The sequence below is a fragment of the Lygodium microphyllum genome, chromosome 1, assembly GCF_053477565.2.
Source record: "Lygodium microphyllum isolate KBCC chromosome 1, Lygodium_microphyllum_v1.1.10, whole genome shotgun sequence".
Taxonomy (NCBI): domain Eukaryota; kingdom Viridiplantae; phylum Streptophyta; class Polypodiopsida; order Schizaeales; family Lygodiaceae; genus Lygodium; species Lygodium microphyllum.
Genome location: NC_141135.1, coordinates 99349739 through 99371702, shown reverse-complemented (window position 1 = coordinate 99371702; position 21964 = coordinate 99349739). Strand labels below are relative to the sequence as shown.

General features: G+C 41.6%; 1 protein-coding gene across 1 annotated transcript; it reads left to right on the top strand.

Annotated features, from left to right (window-relative positions):
* Window positions 1–12528: 12528 nt before the first annotated feature.
* Window positions 12529–17792, top strand: LOC148041449 (mitogen-activated protein kinase 3-like). Its single transcript, XM_087679692.1, has 6 exons — window positions 12529–13866; window positions 14255–14384; window positions 14472–14609; window positions 14780–15112; window positions 15976–16159; window positions 17476–17792. Exons 1-6 carry the CDS (start codon window positions 13667–13669, stop codon window positions 17649–17651), a joined length of 1161 nt encoding a protein of 386 aa, XP_087535818.1. The 5' UTR covers window positions 12529–13666; the 3' UTR covers window positions 17652–17792.
* The last annotated feature ends 4172 nt before the right edge of the window (window positions 17793–21964 follow it).

Genomic DNA, 21964 nt, shown 5'->3' with positions numbered 1-21964 from the left:
AACGCTTGAAACAATAAGCGGTCCGAGGGTCTTGGCGGTTGAGTGAAAGCTCCCACAGTAAAGGATAGCCAATAGGCTTAAAATATTATATTTGGAATTAGTGCTCAAGGGCCTTTTGTATCTACTCCTTTTGTGACAAGTAAAGGAGCCCCTTAGAGCGATCGTGCATGATGCGCATTCCAAGAATATGTGAGGCATGCCCTGTGTCCTTGATCTCAAAGCTCTCTTGAGTTGAGTTTTCAAAGCATCCAACTCATAATGAGCTCTCCAGCAATCAACATATCATCCACATAAAGCACCAAGATAATAAGGCTGCCATCACAAGCCATCTTTGTGTAGAGACACAAATCCATATCACTATAAGAGTAAGATTGCGACCGCATAAATGCATTGAACTTATGATACCATTCCTTAGGTGTTTGCTTAAGACCATAAAGGCTTTGATTAAACTTGCACAATAGGCATTCCATGTCCTTTTCTTAAAATCCCTTAAACAATTGCATATAAATCTCATCATACAAGTCCCCATCTAAGAAAGCTGTCTTAACATCTATCTAATAGAGATCCATATCTAACTAAGCAACCAAGGCCAAAACCAATTGTAGGGTAGTCATCTTAAATTCAATATCATGCTCTTGCTTAAAACCCTTGACAACAAATTTGGCCTTGTATGCTAGCTTAGGACATTCAGGGGTACTCTTCAACTTGTACACCCACTTACACGGCAATGCATATTTTCCATTGGGCAAAGGAACCAAATCCCATATATAGTTTTTTGTGATGAGTCATACCCTAACTACATGTTTCTCTCCCATGAAAGACTATCACCTATGTGCACAACATCCTCATAAGTAAGAGACTCACTAGAATCTATCACCATAACATAGTTTATAGAGAGCACAAATTAATAAGGATGATGTCTATCTCTACTAGATCATGGCAAAACACATTGTGGGGCTTGTAGATCCTATTCAACATCATGAACATGGGCCAATAAAACATCAGGCTGTCTAGGTTGTATGGTAACAAGAGACTCCTCTTGAAATACCACCTTACATACCTTAACTACCTACTTAGGCAACTTATGCATCTTCTTCTCATGGAAAACAACATCATGGCTATGGATGACCTTCCAAGCCTATGGATCCTATAGGCGATAGCCCATCTCACTTACATCCCCATAACCAAGAAAGATGTATTTCACTGACTTAGGAAGTAGCTTATTGTGTTTGTCCTTGGGTACATGGCAAAAAGCCTCACATCCAAAGGCTTTAATGTGCATATGAGGGAGGTTTGTCAAACCATATCTCTTTTGCAACTTGAGAACCAGTGGTAGTGTATAGGGATTTGTTTATTATGAAATGTATGGCAGTAGTAATAGCCTTAGCCTAAAAATGTTGCAATTAGCATACTTGACTAAGCATACTACATACTCTTTCATGAATGATCATGTTCATGTGCTCAACAACACCATTCTAGGGTGGGGTATAAGGGGTGGTCAACTAACACTTAATACCCCACTCATTGCAAAGTTGCTCAAATGCTTTGGAAGCATATTCACCCCTATTATCTAACCTTAGGTATTTCAGCCTATACCTAGACTACTTCTCAAATCAAGAGCAAGCTAATGCTGAAAGGTAGCCAATACATCCAATTTCTGCTTAATGGAATATGCCCAAACCTCATCACAATAATCATTAATAAAAGTCTCAAAATACTTCACACCACCTATTGACAAGGCATGGGACCACATACATCAGAATGAATAAGAGCTAGACGCTCACCTATGCATGTAATTCCAAACTTCTTATGAGAAATGCATATTTGTTTGTTATAAAGACAATGATCGCATGCATCAAAACATTTAAAGTCAAGGGGCGGAAGATACTACAAATGAGAAAGCATTTTCATTCCCTTTAAAGATATATACCCAAGGCAACGATGCCATAAAGTACATGTGGTATGTCAACCATAGCAAAAATATTGTCAATAGACCCAGATACAAGCAAGGGATAGAGGCCGCCAGCCTTGGCATCTCATGCAAAGACAAGATTCCCATGGGTAACCTTCTACACGAAATCACGAAAAGATACATGATATCTTGCATCATCCAATTGTCTAGGAGAGAGTAGGCTTTTGGTCAAAGCTGAAACATGGTGTACATCATGCAAAACAAAAGTGCTACTTAAAGCAAACTGTAGCCTAACATCACCAATGCCAATAATATCCAACACCAAGTCAATTTCTAGTTTCATAGAATCCATCATGCTATGATATGAATGAAACCAATCTTTATGTGGGGTAACATGGAAAGAAGCCCCTGAATTAAGAAGCCAACACTAAGAAAAAGTTGATAAGTCGTTATCCAACTAACTAGTATCAAGAGAAAAAGCTGCCAAGATGTAATCATTATCAGACTTAGACTCCAAGGCATTTATCTTCTCAAATTTTATGATGGACTTACTAGGAACAATGCTACGATCATCAGACTTATCTTGCACTTTGCCCTTGCCTTTCTCCTTGCGCTTATCATCATGCATCTTATGACACTATGGCCTAATATGACCCTGCTTTCCATAATAATGATATGTAAGGGAGGCCTTATGACCATAGGACTTATTGTGAGACTACCTCTGAGACTAAGCCCTCTATGAGTCTCTAGCATTACGATCATTACCGCTCTTACCATCGTGTCTACCCCTTAGAGTCAATGTATGAGTACGGGTTGCATCCATATTCTTTCCATTTATCTCCTTTGTGAGTAAGATATCCTTAACATCCTAGAGTTTCAAACCATCCTTAGGCATATTAGCACACATGACAGTATTGAAAGTGTCCCATGACTCAAGAAATATCACAAGCAAGAATAAGAGATGAAGTTTATCCTTAAACTTAATACCCTGCAACGTCAACTAGCTAAAAATTAAGTGACACATTCAAATATATAGACACACAAGTTCCTTTCTTCATGTGAAGGTCCATGAGCTATTTCAACCAATACATCTATGAAGTGGGAATTTTCTTGTCATAAAGATTGCATATCTTTTCCCATAACTAGCAAGCATTATCCTCAGGTGCCACAAGATTGAAATAAAGTTGTTTGGACGATGACAATATAAGAGTGGATTTACATAGCTCATCCAACTCATCCCAAGTATCCTAATCAATGCTTTTGGGCTTTACACTCTTGGTTTTCAAAGGCCTAACTTGCTTCTTAGTAAGAAGTTTGAAAGACACTGTAGATATGAGGATTTGTTATGGTGGTCATGATACTATGATTGTGGGTTACATCGACTCCAGCTATGCACGAATGCATATAGTAGGAAGGAGATAGGAAGTCCATCTCTAGGTATGTCTTCACTTTTGCTAGAGGTGCTATTTCTTGGATGTTTAGGGTGCAGAAATGCATATCCTTGTCTACTATTGAGATAGAGTATGTTGCAGCCCCACAACTTACAAGGAGGCCCTATGGTTAGACTATTTGATAGCAAACCTTGGTATTGCTACATTTGAATTCTATGAGTGCTATTTAGTTGGGCAAGAATCCAATCTTTCATGCAAAGATAAAGCATATTGAGTGTCTCTCTGTCTTGCTCCATCTGCCATAGCTCTTGATTTGATATTGCTTTTGCTTCTCTACTTTCTTTTATGTACATTGGCACGGAACTAAATGTAAGGCTCCAAACAAGGTTATCCAATGTAGTATGGCTTCAAGTGAGGCTCTTTAACAAAAGCCATAGGTTTCCTCAGATGTAGTAAGTTTCTCTTTCCAATTTCAATTGCAAGAAGGTTCTAGCTCTGGCTAGAGTCACTTACCTCAATAATGTGACTTTAATGAGCCTAGTGTGCTCCAAGGTCCTCAAGTAGATGTAGGACACTTTGGTTGCCTACAAGTTATCAACAAATTAATGCATGTTGTTGCCCAAGATAGCAACGAGAGCAGGAGGGCCATGTCAATTGTGGTAGTCCAAGGCGATGCATGCTCACACATACTGAGTAGGAGACATAGGCTAAGTGTTGGCCTATCGATTGAGATACAAGAGCCAAGGTTGGTTGAGCATCAAATATGCATTGATGGAGCTACAGTGTGGCCAAGATTATGGCCTATGTGGTTGAGCGGGAATGAAGGGTGGTTGGGCCAAGCAAGAAGGCATGTAGACCTTAGGCTGAGTGATTAGGTTGGCAAGGGAGATGGCTCTTCAAATAAATGATCTGGCTTTACAACCAAGGGGAGCCGCATGGGTTGACTTAAAGTCGAGGCATTGGGCCACATAGGCCAGCTTAAGCTTGAGGGAGTTAGGGCCAAGGGGGGGTGATGAAGGTGGCCAAGGTGTGTGGTTGGCTTGAGCTAAGTAGCGAGGCGGGGAGTTCACTTGTTTAACAAGTAAACAACATGTCATGTCCTCGTTGGTGTGTAAAGGATTGCAAATGCCCAACCCCTAAATAATTACTTTGATTGGTTAATACTTGCAAAGTAGGTGTTCACTATTTGGTATGTAACTAGCCTAAGAACACTATTACTAGATAAACATAATGCCTTATAGTTGGAGAAAAGTAGTGGCTTAGAATCAAGAGATGAAAAGGGCCAAGAACAAGCCAAATTGGCATGTTGGTTGGGGTCATTCAATAGGCTCAAGGCCACTTAGATGGCCAAGAACAAGCCAAATTGGCATGTTGGTTGGGGTCATTCAATAGGCTAAAGGCCTCTTAGATGGTCAAGCATGACAACCAAGAGCTAGGCACAAGCCAGTGAAGAGTTGTAGTTTGAGCCTCATGGGGGAGTAAAGATGGAGCTGAGCCATGCTATAGGTTGTAGAAACTTTTCTCTTCTCTTCTCCTCCTTGCCTACTGCTGTTGTAGGGCAATTACAAACTCTCCTTCTCCTTCCATTCCTTATATTGTTAGCATTGGATAGCAGGTCCCCCTTCTCCTCTTTACTTACCTTCCCATTGCGCTATATCTCTTAATGCCTCCTCTACCAAAAATCAAGACAAAACGACCTACTTTATGGCACAAATTGATTGAGCGATTCATCTCTTTTCTTTCTCCCTCTTTAAGGTTCTCAAAAGGCCTTAGTCCCTCACCTTTTCTTTCCCACAAGAGGATGAATTATGCATTGTGTTAGATATGATCAATGCCCCACCCTCATTAGGTACTACCAATGATCCATGGTGCTCAAAGTTGGAAGGCCCCCATTATGAGGAGAAGCCAAGTGTGAGCCCGGACATTGGTGGAGTCCTGACTTGTATATCAGATGAGGTCTATGTGACCGGATGGCAAAAAGGTGACCATTGTGGGTCTAATCTTTGGGTTAGACAGAGTGGTTAAGTTGGTAGCAACTCGAGGCACATTGCATTGAGTTGCGTAGTAAGGGAGTTAAAAGGGGCCCCTATTGTGGGGTCCGGGGGCCGCGGAAGCGGCCCCTGGCTGGGGGGTCCCAGGGGGGCCAGCGGCCCCCCTGGCGGGGGTCCGGGGGCAGCGCCCCCGACCCGATGGTAAAGGGAATATTCCCTGGAATATTCCCTGACCGACTAGTGGAGGCTCATATGGTAGGTCGGTCAGCAGGCCGACCTAACGACCTTCGCGGGCTATAAAAGCTAAACCCCTTCGCAGCCATCATACACTCATCTTTCACCCAGTCAGAGTTGTTGTTCCAGCTAGCCTTAAGCTCTTCGCCTATCTTCTGTCTAGATCGCCATCTAAGCTTCACTCAGTGGAAGCGCACGGGTGGACAGAGCCATCTTTGTATCAGTTGTTTGGAGTTAAAGAATTTTACTGATTCTCCTCTTATCTGTTGTGTACTCTCTATCTCTTTCTCAGATTCTGTTCGCTGCGCCGTGTAATATTTTACATGGTATCAGAGCCCAGGGGGCTCTAGAGATCGGAGAGCGTGCAAGAGGCAAAGGCTTCAACAGCAAAGAGAAACGATGTCGACTCCGGGAAGCAGTTCTGGCGCATCAGGAAGCGGTGCAGGAGGTGGTGCTGTTGTACCGGCTATTCAAACACTGAGGATTCGTCCACCAACCTTCAGCGAAGGCAAGTTAGATGGTACAAACTACACCTTGTGGAAGTTCAAAATTACTACTATCCTTGATTCTTATGAGCTTCTGGAGACTGTGCTGGGGACTGACGCAGAACCACAGCCTACCCCCGACCCATCAAATCCTAGTGTGATGATTCCTCCGAATGCAGATCTTCTACGAGCTTGGAAACGAAGGAATGCAGATGCATTGTGTGCCTTAGTTACAAGCTGTTCTGACAGTGTTTTGACTCTGATTCAGCATACAACCAAAGCGTCAGAGGCTTGGAATGTACTAAGGAGTCAGTATGAAACACGAAACCAAACAAGGATTCAAAACTTGGAGAATCAACTAGCAGCGGAGAAGTTTGCTGAAGGAGAGACGGTTGAAGCATTCATCACTCGGATTAAGAATCTGCGCGACCAGATGGCTGGCGCTGGGATACAAAAGACTAGCGAAGAGCTAGCTCGGAGGTGTCTTCGGATTTGTCCACAAAAGTTTGATGGACTAGTAACTGCCCTTAATACTCAGGTGAGACCTCAAGCTTTGACTTTTGAGGAGTTTTGTGCATTATTAATGGAGGAGGAGTTGAGGCTGAAAGCCCGGGAAGGAAGCAACAATGGAGATGCTGCATTCTCTGCCAATGCAAAAGGCAAAGGTGTTTCCTCCACCAAAAATGATGGTGACAAAAAGAAAAAGGGCGGCAAGAAGAGGTTTCAAGGAGAGTGCTTCTACTGTAAGAAGAAAGGACATGCAATTGCAGATTGTCGTGTCAAGAAGGCAGATGAAAAGAATGGTACCCTTAAAACTAAAGGGAAAGAGACAGCCAATACGGCTGAAGCAGAGTTGGAATTATTCATGGCGACCATTGAGGAAGTGTGCTCCTCGGCGCAAGAAGAATCTACCACTGACTCTTGGGTGTTGGATAGTGGGGCCTCCCGTCACATGACCAACAAGAAAGGTCTATACAGTTCTATGCAGCCTCTACAAGAATCCATCACTGTGACGGTTGGAAATGATGCTAAATGCCCTGCTGCGGGCACAGGTACTATTTCTTTTGTTGCTGCAAATGGTGAAGTAAAAAAGCTTTCAAATGTGTTGTATGTTCCCGAAATCAGGAGAAATCTCTTATCAGTTGCTGCCATAACTGATCTTGGTCATGAAGTGAGGTTCAAGAAGACAGGTGCAGAAATTATTGATAGTGCTGGCACAATTGTTGGCAAAGGAGAAAGAAGGAACAACCTGTATGAGCTAAGTGCTCTTACAGCCACCGCTGGAGTGGGCACAAGTAAGCTTTGGCATGAAAGGTTTGGACACATCGGATTTGCAGTATTGAAGGAGATGCAAAAGCAAGGTATGGTTGCTCACCTACCTACAATAACTGAATTGAAGGAACCATGTGAAGCTTGTATGATGGGCAAGCAACAGAGAAAGGCATTTCCACAAGAAAGCAAGAATAGAGCACATGCTCCTCTAGAGTTGGTGCATGCTGACTTGTGTGGTAAGATGCCTACACAGGCCTTGGGGGGATCTTCTTATTTTATGTTGATTGTCGACGACTACAGTAGGAAGATGTGGGTGTACTTCCTTCGTGATAAGGCTCAAGCTTTTGGTAAGTTTAAAGAGTGGCTAATACTTGTTGAGAATGAAACAGGGAAAAGTGTGAAGAAATTTAGAACAGATGGTGGTGGTGAGTTCAACTCAAAGGAGTTTGAAGGCTTTTGCAAGAGCAAAGGGATCAAGCGTCAATTGACGACGCCTCACACACCTCAGCAGAATGGTGTTGTGGAACGCAGGAATCGTACCATTGTGGAGATGGCAAGATGCATGCTAAAGGGCAAGGGATTGCCTAACCATTTTTGGGCTGAAGCTGTTAATACTGCAGTCTACATTCTAAATCGGAGCTACACAAAGGCTCTCAAGGGAAAAACACCTCATGAGGCTTACACTGGTAAGAAACCATCTGTTTCACATTTCAGAATTTTTGGATGTGAATGTTATGCACATGTTCCAGATGAGAAGAGAAACAAGTTACAACCAAAAAGCAGAAAATGTATCTTCTTGGGTTATAGTGATGAGCAGAAGGCTTACAAGTTATATGACCAAGAGGCAAAGAAGATCATCGCGAGCCGTGATGTGGTGTTCAAGGAGGAGCCGCATACAGTGGAGGAGGAGAAGGCAAGGTCTTCCACTTTATCATCAAGCGAAGAAGTAGTCCACTATGAACCTGTCCCGAGAGCTATCCCTATCCTTAAGGAGGAGGAAGCATCATCTTCAGATGATGAGGAAAAAGTTCACCAACCTGACATCACCCCACCGGAAAAGCCATTGCCGCGCTGGGTGAAGCAGCTCTATGACCACAATAATCCTAGGCCTGCATCTGTTGAGGAGAAGGCAGACGGACCAAGGAGGTCTCAGAGAATAGAGGAGCAAAGGAGGGCTTCTGCTCACATAGTCAACATGGCCTTGATGGTTGAGATTATGAGAGAAGTAAAGGAGCCAACTGACTTAGAAGAAGCACTTGCAGATCCATCATGGAAGGCTGCTATGCAGGCGGAGTATGACAGCATAATGAAGAATGACACTTGGGAGCTAGTGGATCGGCCAGCAAAGCCGAAGATTATTGGCACCAAGTGGATCTGGAAGGTAAAGTACAAGGCTGATGGTACCTTAGAAAAGTACAAAGCTAGACTGGTTGCCCAAGGATTTTCACAAGTTGAAGGGTTTGATTTTCAAGAGTCATTTGCCCCAACTGCCAGAATGACCACTATTCGCACGGTACTTGCAGTGGCTGCCCACAAGAAGTGGCCAGTGTACCAAATGGATGTTAAGTCAGCGTTCTTAAATGGTGACCTCAAGGAGGAGGTGTACGTGGCTCAGCCACCAGGGTTTGAGGCCCCCCATTCTGAGAACAAAGTGTGTAAACTGAAGAAGGCATTGTATGGGCTGAAACAAGCCCCTAGAGCATGGTACCAGCGGATAGATAGGTTCTTTTTAAACCTAAACTTCAAAAGATGTGCCTCAGATGCTAACTTGTATGTTTACAGGGATGGTAAAAAGTCTGTAGTGATTGTCCTATATGTGGACGACCTTCTTATTACAGGTGACTATGAAGATATGATCAACCAAACTCGAAAGGCTTTGAGTTCTGAGTTTGAAATGACAGACTTGGGCTTGCTGCACTATTGTTTGGGGATTGAAGTCTGGCAAGAGCCAGGAAAGATCTTCATCTCTCAGAAGAAGTATGCATGGGAGATCTTGAAGGCATTTGGCATGACCGAGTGCAAGGAGATAGCTACACCTATGGAGGTGAATGCAAAGTTATCCGTCGAGGATACATCAGCATTAGCAGACATTGGGAGGTATAGGAGGTTGGTCGGCAGTCTGATCTACTTGTGTAACACCAGACCAGATATCAGTTTTGCTGTTGGTGTTTTGAGCAGGTTCTCAAACAAACCTCATGAGAGTCATTGGAAGGCTGGGATGCGGGTGCTCAGATACTTGAAGAAAACTCTTGACTATGGTATCACATACAGTTTCGGAACTTCTCTTGTGGGGAACTGTGACTCAGATTGGGCAGGAGACATTGATTCCAGGAAGTCAGTTTCTGGTTATTGTTTCTCTTTGGGTTCAGGAATTTTCTCTTGGATTAGTAAGAAGCAACCAACAGTGGCATTGTCTTCTACCGAAGCAGAGTACAAGGCAGCTTGTTTTGCTGCATGTGAGGCCGTATGGTTGAGAAGGATTCTATGGCATATGGGAGTGCAGGATGAAGAACCAACTGTGCTGAGATGTGACAATCAGAGTTGCATCGCCATTGCCAAAAATCCAGTGTTTCATGCACGCACCAAACATATAGAGATCCAGTATCACTATGTGCGTGATTTGATGGAGGATGGGATAGTGGAATTGGTCTACTGTCCAACAGAGGAGAATGGAGCAGATATCTTCACCAAAGCACTTACGAAGGATCTGCTTCAAGTTCATCTTCAGAGACTCGGCATTGGGCCGAGGAGATAGTTCACCTATGGGTGGACATTGAGGGGGGGTGTTAGATATGATCAATGCCCCACCCTCATTAGGTACTACCAATGATCCATGGTGCTCAAAGTTGGAAGGCCCCCATTATGAGGAGAAGCCAAGTGTGAGCCCGGACATTGGTGGAGTCCTGACTTGTATATCAGATGAGGTCTATGTGACCGGATGGCAAAAAGGTGACCATTGTGGGTCTAATCTTTGGGTTAGACAGAGTGGTTAAGTTGGTAGCAACTCGAGGCACATTGCATTGAGTTGCGTAGTAAGGGAGTTAAAAGGGGCCCCTATTGTGGGGTCCGGGGGCCGCGGAAGCGGCCCCTGGCTGGGGGGTCCCAGGGGGGCCAGCGGCCCCCCTGGCGGGGGTCCGGGGGCAGCGCCCCCGGCCCGATGGTAAAGGGAATATTCCCTGGAATATTCCCTGACCGACTAGTGGAGGCTCATATGGTAGGTCGGTCAGCAGGCCGACCTAACGACCTTCGCGGGCTATAAAAGCTAAACCCCTTCGCAGCCATCATACACTCATCTTTCACCCAGTCAGAGTTGTTGTTCCAGCTAGCCTTAAGCTCTTCGCCTATCTTCTGTCTAGATCGCCATCTAAGCTTCACTCAGTGGAAGCGCACGGGTGGACAGAGCCATCTTTGTATCAGTTGTTTGGAGTTAAAGAATTTTACTGATTCTCCTCTTATCTGTTGTGTACTCTCTATCTCTTTCTCAGATTCTGTTCGCTGCGCCGTGTAATATTTTACACATTGTCCATAACATGAGAACATTTGTGTGATATTTTATGTTTTGTTATTACATCTAAGGTTCTTAAATCCTACTCAATGCACATAAGTCATTCTGAATCTTCAATAACAAATCAACCATTTTCTCACTTCCTTCTTCCTAATTATACCGTGTCCCTTTTGAATTATGTACTCCTATTTTGTTGCATGGTGGAGAGGATGTATGTCATAACTTGGCCGATTCCATTGAATCTTGTAAATGGAATTAAAATGTTGATGCTTTCACTAAAGCTTCATAGACAACATGGGACTTGACTAAATGCTTATTGTTTCAAGTGTTTCAATTGCATTGGCTATACATTTCTCTCTTTTGCCAATCTTCTCACTCCTCTCTCAATCCCCATGAAAGAAAAATTGTGCAAACCGACAACAAGTGTAGTGAGCTCACCTCCTTCTCTATGCATACAACCTTAAGTAAATTCGGACCGATCTTCTTGAAAGTAGACAGAAAGCTAGTGCATGTGCCCTCTCTTAGCTATGGATTTTCCTTTCCAACACTAGAGAATATCACATGTAGCCTACATGGGTGTTGAGCTCAACTCTTAAAATACTATTATAATGACATGGCTATGGTATTAACTAGAGAACATTATGTGCATTGTGAGTCTATAAAAAGTTTGATATGCATCTATCGTTGTTTCACATGATGCAAAGTTGATCTAACGGTTAAGGAAATGTAGTGTTTCATTCGATGAACAATGCATATTGTTGGATATGGTGAAAGGGATGATAACCAAGTTGTGTTTTTAACACATGGAACATAGATTTTGCTTTGATTAGTCCTTACAAATCATCTACTTGGCTGATTTGTAGGTAACAAGTGCAACCTCTCCATATTTGGCTATTTACTTGGTTCTCTCAACTCTAGTTTCAATTAAGTTTATGTATCTCATTGGTCCCTTCCCTTGTAATGCACAGTTTTGTTCAAATGTACCCATTCATGAAGAATTTCATATCAGTTGGTTTTGTAACGAATATTAATATTTTTGAACTTGGACATTGCTTTGTTGTAACACACACACACACACACGCACGCACGCACGCACGCACGGGGGTTGACACCGCTTAAGGTAAAGGGGCCAAAATTGTGGATGAACCCTAACAATGAAAATATCCTTAGCATTGGTGGGGCCTTTAAAGAAAGCAGTGGCAACCACATCGTTGAATAGTTGGCTTGCTATAATGTTTTGAAACAATTAACATGGTTGCTTCTCATTCTTCTTGGCATAAGTTCTCGTATTGGTGTTAGCACGTAAATTTTTTTCACCCTTGCACATAAAGCTTTTGTCCCTTCATATTTTCTCCAGTGGCTTTTGCTTGGCATCCTTGATTACTAGAGCGTTGCATACTAGACACATTCGTAGCTTATTCGTTCCTCAATTGGACTCGGACTAGACACATTCGTAGCGTATTTGTTCCTCAATTGGACTCCTTATCCTAAACCTACACGGGTTTGGGCAAGGTTCACGTTCTAGAGTCTCCTCTTACAAGAGCTTTTTTGATGGAGGGAGTAGTGTGGAGGACCGTAGGAGTCCACCAACTCTTGTTCTAAGCACGTTCTCTTGGACTTTGGACATAAGGCATGAGCATTGGGCCTTTTTCCAGGCACGTTCTCTTGGACTTGGACCAAGACCCTCCATCCTCCAGGTAGGCCTACTACTACCCTAGTATAAACTGGACTTGAAGATGAAAAATACACACACATCAAAGTAGATCTCCCTCTTCTTCATGCTCTCTCTCTCTCTCTCTCTCTCTTTCTCTCTCTCTACACCATACATGATACCAGAGGTTTCAAAAGATTCTCCTGCCCATTCTTCTCTCCTGATCAGGATGATGGCCTTTACAATGACTGCTGTGCTCCTCCCTCCTCGACAAATCTTCCTCTGTTGTCTGCAGATTTTGGGAGATTACTTAAGTGCCACATGCACATCTTTTATTTATTACTGAAAGAAATGGGATTGCTTTCCAGGTTCTGATGCAAAGTTTTTTACTCTTCTGGGTCTTCTATCTTCATGATCAATCATCCTCTGCTGTCAGACCCAACTGATAAAATCTTTTATTTATTACTGAAAGAAAGGGAATTGCTTTCCAGGTTCTGATGCAAAGTTTTTTACTCCTCTGGGTCTTCTATCTTCATGATCAATCATCCTCTGCTGTCAGACCCAACTGATAAAACAAGATCACTTCGACAGAAGTGAAGAACACGGCTTTTTTCTTTGTTTCGCAGAACTGCTGGATATATTTTTTTGTGATATAAGGAATCGCTGTTGCTCAGATCAACATCTTTTTCGTGCCATAAGGACTTGCAGTTTCTCAGATCAGCAACTTTTTGTCAGATAAGAAGATTGCAGTTGCTCAGATCAACAACTTAACTGACAAGGCCGCAGACAGTCACCACAGGGCTTCTCCCAATTCCCTCTTTCAGGATGTGTTTTCACAAAGGCAGCTGCATATAAGATTCTTATCTAATGCAAATGCTTGGTGGACTAAAGGTATATATTCAATCAGATAGCTACAGTCAGCCGGAGGAAGTGGCATTAGCCACACATAGCACTTGCTTTGTACAGTCAATGAAGATGGATGTGGTACCTTACAGTTTCTTTTTGAGAAGTCCATGCCAGACATTATAATGTTGCCTTCTCAAGGGTCATATGCAGTCATCATAGTTTTCAGATCATACACAAATATCTCCTACACATAGCTAGTCATAATCTTTTGATCAATCAAGTGTATATCTGATCATACATCCATCCTTTCGAAGAGGCAGAACACAAAAAGCTTGACAGTGTCTTGGGCAGGCACATCAGAGAAACTCATTGGAAAAGCATGCCTGAAAATGAGCATCTTCCATCTTATGCACCGGAAGGGAGTGCCTTACCTCCTCAAGTGGAAGGTGGTATCTCAGGAGTCTTTACGTGTGGTGGCAAATTTCTCCAGTATAACATCTGTGGAAATCTTTTTGATGTCACTGCCAAATATCGACCACCTATAAAACCGATCAGTCGTGGAGCATATGGGATTGTCTGGTATGCATTCTGTTGTCTCACTCAGGCTTGTTCTGTCTGGCTTATGTAATGCATTTTTGAAAGGCAAGAAAGCTAGACCTTCAATTTTTGGGAACAGAATAAATTGACACATCAGCTGAAAGCTAACACCTTCTTGCTTTAAATTCTCCCTGGGTACAATCTATAGGGCAGTCATTCCAGAATGTTACCTGGATAATTGTGGCAAGTAATGTATTAGAGCCTGTTTGGATGGCATCTACTGTTGTGTTTGAGTTGATTTCTAATCACTGTTTCTGCCTCATACGAGTGAAGTCATATGCCCATCATTGGATAAAGCATTTAGACTATATGCTTTTCCTCGTGTTGTTGCTCAGTAGTAAGTTTGGATTGTCATTACAACAACGTGCAGTTCTGCTTTCAATGTTGAGACGAATGAGGAGGTTGCAATAAAAAAGATACCCAATGCCTTTGACAACATGATTGTTGCTAAGCGAACTCTGCGAGAAATTAAGATTCTTGGTCACATGGATCATGAAAATGTAAGCCATTTCACCCTTGGATATTTGGGATGGATTGTTTTTCACTGATTCACTTTTTATTGAAACTATTGATATTTTTCTGTACAGATTCTTGCTCTCAGGGAGGTGATCCCTCCTCCCCAAAGAGCTAATTTTAGTGATGTATACATCGTTACCGAGCTCATGGATACTGACCTTCACCACATCATCAAAGCTAGTACGGACCTTACTGAAGAACATTACCAGGTAGATCAGGAAGATATAGCCTTATCTATGCCATGTAGTTGATTAGATAATTGTTAGTCAGGTGCTAGAACAATTGCTTTGGTGTTTAGATGAATGAAGGTGAAATTCATGGGGCTTTGAACCTGGGCTTTCAAGTTACAGGTTATGACATAAACTTTTTTCTATATCAGTACTTTTTGTATCAACTGCTTCGTGGTCTGAAGTACATACATTCAGCAAATGTCCTGCATCGTGACCTGAAGCCCAGCAATCTACTTGTAAACGAGGATTGTGACCTGAAAATCGCCGATTTTGGGCTTGCAAGAACGTTCTCAGAAACAGATTTGATGACAGAGTATGTAGTGACAAGATGGTATAGGCCTCCAGAGCTACTTCTCAATGCAAGAGGGTACAGTGCAGCAGTTGACATGTGGTCTGTGGGTTGCATTCTTATGGAACTGTACAATAGAGATCCTCTGTTTCCTGGAAGGGATTACGTTCATCAATTTCGTTCTATTACGGAGGTACCTATTACATCAATTTTAGCTATTGAGTAATCTGCATTTATTGTAGTGGAAAATTTTGAACATGTGATGATCAACTAGCTTAATGATCATGAGATAAGTCTCAATGTGATGTTCAATAACTTTTACGACTCTTGATGTGATCAGTAAGATTGCCAGTGGCTTTAAAAGGGCCCTTTGAAATGTTTGCTTGATTCTTCATTTCTAGCAGACCGTTTTTATGGTATTTTGTAATAGTCTTGAATCCTGAAAGCGTTCAGTTCATCTCAGCAGGAACCTTGTTTTTCTGTGTCTATCATGTTTTTCACTTTCTGAGAAGGCTACCTGGGTTTGATGTGGAGTCTCTTGCTTTATAAGTGTAATGTACAGAGCAGTTTAAGCTTACTAGATATGTTTTGTGACAAACCTAATATAAAGCAGATCCTCAACTAGCAAGTGGAAATTGGGAAAGGGATATGCCACAACAACTCTTGGAAAGGGATATGCCACAACAACTTTTAACACGTTGTTGAGTTTTCTGATGATTAGTGCTGTATTAACAGGCACTGAGTTATTTTTAGGTTTTTTTAATGTTGAGATATGTGGACTGTTAGTTTGTGTGCCTTACCAAATCACAGGGGCTTCAATAAAAAGTGTTAAATGCTAGAAATCTTTGTGCAATAGTCATGTGTCAGCAGTTGGTGAATCTGGCCTTATATTGTCTAGAGGCATAAGTTCATTTGCAGACTAGTCACAAGGTTATCCTGTTTACGTAGGCGGTAATCTAGATGACATTTACTTATGTTTGTATAGTAGGTGGCCTGTGATGTTGGGGGGAAGATTATTGACATGCTTATGATGTGTCCTGTCCTGTGCATATACAGCTGATGGGTTTCCCTTCAATCACCGACTTGGGCTATGTGACTAGTGAGAATGCAATAAGATATCTGCAACAACTACCGAGATTTCCCAAGCAACCCTTGGCTGAGAAATATCCCCATGTTCCTGCAGTTGCAATTGATCTCATTGAGAAAATGCTTGCATATGATCCTGCGAAGAGAATCACAGGTATAGACAGTCTTGTTTCTTTGAACGTAAGTGGTCATTGTTGAAATTAGGTTAAAGCTATGAATAGTCAAGGACATATAAGCCCCTGTAAGCTTTACCTTTTCTTCAATATTTGCCTGACTTTCACAGTATCTACCTGCTCAAAGGAGTGGGCTGCAGTCTGATGGCTCATGTAAGATTCTGTTTGTGTGCAGCATGTAAACAATTGCATTTAGTTGTGTTCCTTCTTTTAATGTTCTCCCTTTATTCCGAGCATCCATTAATATCATCATGTATTTAGTATGCAGCAATTGAAATTAGGTTAAAGCTACGAGTAGCCAAGGACATATAAGCCCCTGTAAGCTTTACCTTTTCTTCAATACTTGCCTGACTTTCACAGTATCTACCTGCTCAAAGGAGTGGGCTGCAGTCTGGTGGCTCATATAAGATTCTGTTTGTGTGCAGCATGTAAACAATTGCATTTAGTTGTGATCCTTCTTTTAATGTTCTCTCTTTATTCCAAGCATCCATTAATATCATCATGTATTTAGTATGCAGCAATTGATTGTTGATAAGACTGCCCTGATTTGAAAGTTTGAAACTTATATTTTCAGTTAAACTTTCCATGTTGATGTCAAAATTGAGACGGTTAGCTCTTGCTTTCTTTTTTGAACTTCGACTGTACTTGCAGGGATTAAGTCTGTCTGCAAAATGAAAATACTGAAAAGTTGAAGAACTTCAACATGTGCTGTTGAAACTTGAAAGTACTAGGGCATGTCTGTTCTGGGGAGGACTGAATGTTTGCTTTAAGGACTTAGAGCTTGAGCGTACATGTTGCTTCTGTAGAGTTGGCTTTCTGAGAGTGTAACATGCACATAGAGGCGTGTCATTTCTGAGTTCAGGTTTTCAAATCAAGCTGGTGGATGGCGTTCTCTTGTACATAGAATCCTTACAAATGGCCGTATCTCTAGACTCCATTTAGATGGGTCCCCCATGTGGTTCTGTCCTCTCAGATGTAAATTGCCGTCAATAGCTTTCAAGACTCTCTAGTAAGTTATGGGGTATAAATGCTGTTGTGAGACTACCCAACTCCAAGTAAGTTCAATGCCAGTCTGTTCACTCACATTTTCAAAGCTTGCAGGCGAGTTGTGTGGTATAAAAGCACTTATGGTGATGGAACTTCAATATGATACAACTCAATGTTTTTTTATTATTTAGAAGCAAGGGCCTGCTTGTTAATGACTTTGTTCAAGGGTTGCATGATTTTCCACGTATTATACTTAGTAAACTAGTAGTGTCTCCTATTGGAATTGACATTTTACTATTTTTTTACGCAGCGGAAGAAGCTTTGGCTCACCCATATTTATCAAGTATGCATGATGTGACAGATGAGCCTGTCTGCCCAACTCCATTCATATTTGAGATGGAGCAACAGCCCATGTCAGAGGAGGACATCCGGCAACTTATCTACCAGGAGGCATTTTTACCCCGACGTCACCACCCCATGCAGTGACCCGATTCAATTAATTTCATGCCTAAGCCTAAAAAATAAGAAAACTTGCAGAGTATCATCTTTCCCTCAACGTTTATCCTCAGATATCCCAAGCCACATTTTGTTCTACATTCACATTTTTTCACCACCTTGTCTATTGAATTGTAAGCCAGCTTTGCTGTATTATACTGTCATGAAGAAAAGGAGAGCTTGTACTTAGGTACACCTTTTCTGTCTTGATGTGTAATTTTATCCTCAGCAAGGGTGTTACATAGCCAGGTTTCCATGCAGATGTGCTGCTGCACTCTGAGCATGCAGTTTGACCACATGGAATGGAACACTCTTGTTTCCAAGTTGATACCTAAGGAGAGACAAAATTAGTGAACTCATTGTGAAAGGTGTCATGTCCAGTGGAACATGGTGGATGATAATGTCGTTTTAGTCTCTTATGCCTGCTGTAACTAAGCAAGTCTGCTTAGCAGTGTTTATAATAAAGTCGGAACAAGCTATAGATATTGCACAGCAAATTGGTAGAGGGCTCCATTCATACCAATTAGGGTGTATTGTAAGCCAGACTATGTGAGGGTGTTGTTTGTGCTTCTTTTGCTGTTTGACACCTTGCAGTTACTCATAACAAAGTCAGGGTTTGCAAGGTTGCTGATTGAGGACTCTTTGTGTGGTATTGTCATCATTGAAGGACTGGAGTGAACAGTGTATCCATGTGTAGTTGGATTTTTGGGGGAGGTCGAGAGGTCGAGAGGTCGAGAGAGAGAGAGAGAGAGAGCATTGGTTCTCTACTACAGTGGTTGCATATCTTGCAGCTGAATGTGATCGTGCACAACATGACAAGGACAACAGATTTCTTCTCCATCTTAGTGAGAGATGGATTCACAAGAGGAGGGCTTGTCAGCTGCACAGTGTTTTAAACGCTCTTTGGAGCTCTTGGTGCTTTCAGAATTGCCATCAGAGCTTTAGTTTGAGAGATGCAGCAATGGATGTGGAAATAACATCATATTGAGGTTGATGGGTTGGAAGTGTGGTAGAGGGCTCGGAGAATGGAATTGATTTAGACTTTGTTGAACATAACTTGGGTTCATATGTGGATAGGGATCATGATGGCCAAGATGAGGGTCCTGAAGGAGGGGATTCTGACAACGAAGCAAAAGGTGTTGGTAAGCATTCAAAGTTCCTACTTTTACTGTCCATTCCCCACAACAGGAAGTGCATGTGGTGGTTGTCCACATGCTATCACATGCAAATGAGATTATGTAGGACTATAGTTAATGCCAATTTGACAAAGGCAGCTTCTTGACATGTAGGGGATGAGACAGAGGCAGTTTTAGGTGTGGATTTGTTGGTGCAGCAAATAGCTTTAGTTTAATGAGAGGGCTGCTATTTTCTATATTACAGGTTTGACTTCTCATGATTGGTCGTATATAGGTATGGTTTGATGTAGTTTTCGGTGGAGGTAGTGAGGAACAAAATGTAGTGGAAGATATATTTGCTGGTCCCAAAGTGTCTTTGAGGTTTGAACAAAATGAAGCGGAAGACTTATTTGTTAGTCCCAAGGGTCTTTGAGGTTTGAAAAAATGTATTGCTAGATATATTTGCTGGTCCCAAGGCCTTTGAGGCTTTCTCCCATGTGCTGCAGGTGAGAGCTCAGATTTTATAGAGGGCACTTTTGTTCTTGGATGGTTAGTTGGTGTGTGTGGTGCTAGGGATGCTCTTGGAAGATTCTCAAGATGCACTTTGAGAACCATGTCCCATTTCATTGGAAGTCGTAAGTTTTCCATCTCATTTGTGCCATTTACTTCCGCTAGTTCTGGGATTCCTTAAGCATGCGTTGGTTGAGCCTTACTTGGCTGGAGGCCCTTGGAAGATTTTCAAGATGCACTCTGATAAGTATGTCCCATTTGATTGGAAGTGGTAAGTTTTCTATCTCATTTGTGGCATTTACTTCCATTAGTTTTCAGATTCCTTAGCCATGCATTGGTTGAGCCTTGGCTTCTTGTAATAGGAATAAGGCCTGCATGTTATGGGATATTGTAAACCTAGGTCCAATAGGTTGCGCTGAAATGATGGAAAACTTGTGGTACGAGCTGAAATGGCATGCCTTTGCTGGCCATTGCTTTAAATTTTGGCAATTGGGTCATTTGTCCTCTAGAAGAGGTTTAGTACTGGAACATGCTTATGAAAGGTGCCCCTCAACAACAAATGTGACAAGCTAAATACGTTGAGCTAATAAAGAGCATGCAATGTGTTGATTTGGGTGGTATTTGAGTTTCAAAGGACATGTGAAAGGGAGTGTGACAAGGTAAGAGTGATGAGTTGGGGAAAGCTCCTTGGGTGATGTTGGTTAAGAGGAATGCTCCTTAGGGGCCACATCCTCAACAACGAGCTCCCTCTTTAGCTCAAAATGTGGCAAACTTTTCATTAGAAGGATTTTTGAGAGCCTAAGGGTTCAATCAAGGTAGTACCAATGCAAGGGTTTTTTGATCAAGCAACCGCCTCAACCCCATTATTCTATATCCTACCCAAGATGTCCAAAAGGTCAAATGAGTTCATCCTTGTAATTTGATTCTCCATGTAGACGTGTGACATTTAGAGATACTTTTCCATTCTCAGCTTGATATGTATCTTTATAGGGATCATTCTAGGGGATATCAAAGTGGATTTGATCCAAATTGTTATGATGGAAATGGAAAATTTTGAAGAATGAAATGAGCCTAAGATAATTGAAGGACTTGGAGACCCAAAAAAAATAGATTTAAGATTATGAAGATTACACTATCGAATATGGAGGGAGTTTCTTCCCAAATTAAATAGTTAGATGTGATGAAGTACATGTGAACACAATCCAGATGTTATTTTTGGATGTTGAGCATTAAAAACATTGTTTTGCAAGCAACACTACATCCATAAGGATTATGCAATCTTTAATAGTGGTGATGTGTCATATAAATTAGGAGTTATGTTTACCATTTGATCATCGTTACAAGCTTCTTTGATTAGATAAAGGTATCCATTGTAGATTTCACATTATGGAAATCTTGTTTGAGAATGAGTTGTTATGGTTGGAGGGCATTTTTGTGAATGACATTTTGTGATGGATGGCTCGAAGTGCTAAGCATGGGATGTATTGGAAGCATTCTACTCGAAAAAAGACATCTAGTCTTGGTTGCATCCTTTAGAGTTTGGGTAAACTTACCATTCTCAATAAAATATTGGCACTTGGAGCTCATTTGGATAGGCTTTATGTATGTTAGAATGACTTTTTTAATTGGAAGTTGTTAATACATGGATGGAAAGGTAGCATGTCTTCTTTGATCATTATCAATTAGTGTTGAAAATGTCTTGTTAGCTAGTTGGGGCTTTAAAGCTTTCTTGGGTGCTTACTATGACACTTCAATTAGAGTTTCATGTTGTAATATTAGTTTATTGATTGTATGCATAGGTGGTCCTTCAATATACATGTCATTATTTAATAGTGTTGGCTAGAAGTGTTGTGTTGGCCGTTGGCCGGTTGAGGCTTTTAAAGCTCCATTGGGATGTTTACCATTACCCTTCTATCAAGTTTCATGTAGTAAGATTGGTCTATTTATGATGTGCAACAAGTGGTTCTTCAATTCATCCATCATGTATATTCAAAGGGCTTAAATGCTTGGCCTATTTGGAGGATATGCTAGGGCTTGCATTGAGGAAACATAGAATGTATGAACACAATTACAACACAATGAATTTTTGATGAGATTGCAAAATACAAAAAGGAGAAATGCAAATCTCATGAATGAATGAATATGTGAAGAAGATGATATATATGAGATATTTGATGAGTAGAGATGTATAACAACCGCTAATCTCATGGGAGTGTGGTGAGGGAGTGTTGGAGAGCGATGTTTATGTTTGGATCAAGAGTGTAGCAACGCTATTAGATCTAGAGTAGATGGAGTAGATTGGACCTTAGGGTGATTTCATGTAGTAGTGGAAGGTAAGTTGGAAGAAAATAACTAATGATTTGATGAAGATGTAGAGAATGATGACAATGTGTTGGAACAAAAAAAAAAGAGATCATGTGATAAAATCAATAAACAAAGCATATCCTAGCCAAACATAGTAATTGCTATGGAGTGTATGCAATAGGTCACTGGTTGAGTGGAGGTGTAATTGTAGTAGTTTTTCAGATCAATAGCTAAGTAGTAGTGAAAACACAACAATCGATTAGGATGAGATGACCAAAAAACCTCCAAACAAGCTATAACAATAGTTGATGATAGGCAAGTAGCAAAAACACAATAGTAGGAGCCACATGCAAGTTGGCATCAATTGTAGGAGGG

What these genes read in the sequence shown, in the direction of transcription:
- LOC148041449 (XM_087679692.1), top strand. Translation starts at nt 13,667, where the DNA reads ATGCCTGAAAATGAGCATCTTCCATCTTATGCACCGGAAGGGAGTGCC. An exon ending in GGAGCATATGGGATTGTCTG is followed by an intron (nt 13,867 to 14,254) that starts GTATGCATTCTG and finishes AACAACGTGCAG; the next exon opens with TTCTGCTTTCAATGTTGAGA. An exon ending in GTCACATGGATCATGAAAAT is followed by an intron (nt 14,385 to 14,471) that starts GTAAGCCATTTC and finishes TTTTCTGTACAG; the next exon opens with ATTCTTGCTCTCAGGGAGGT.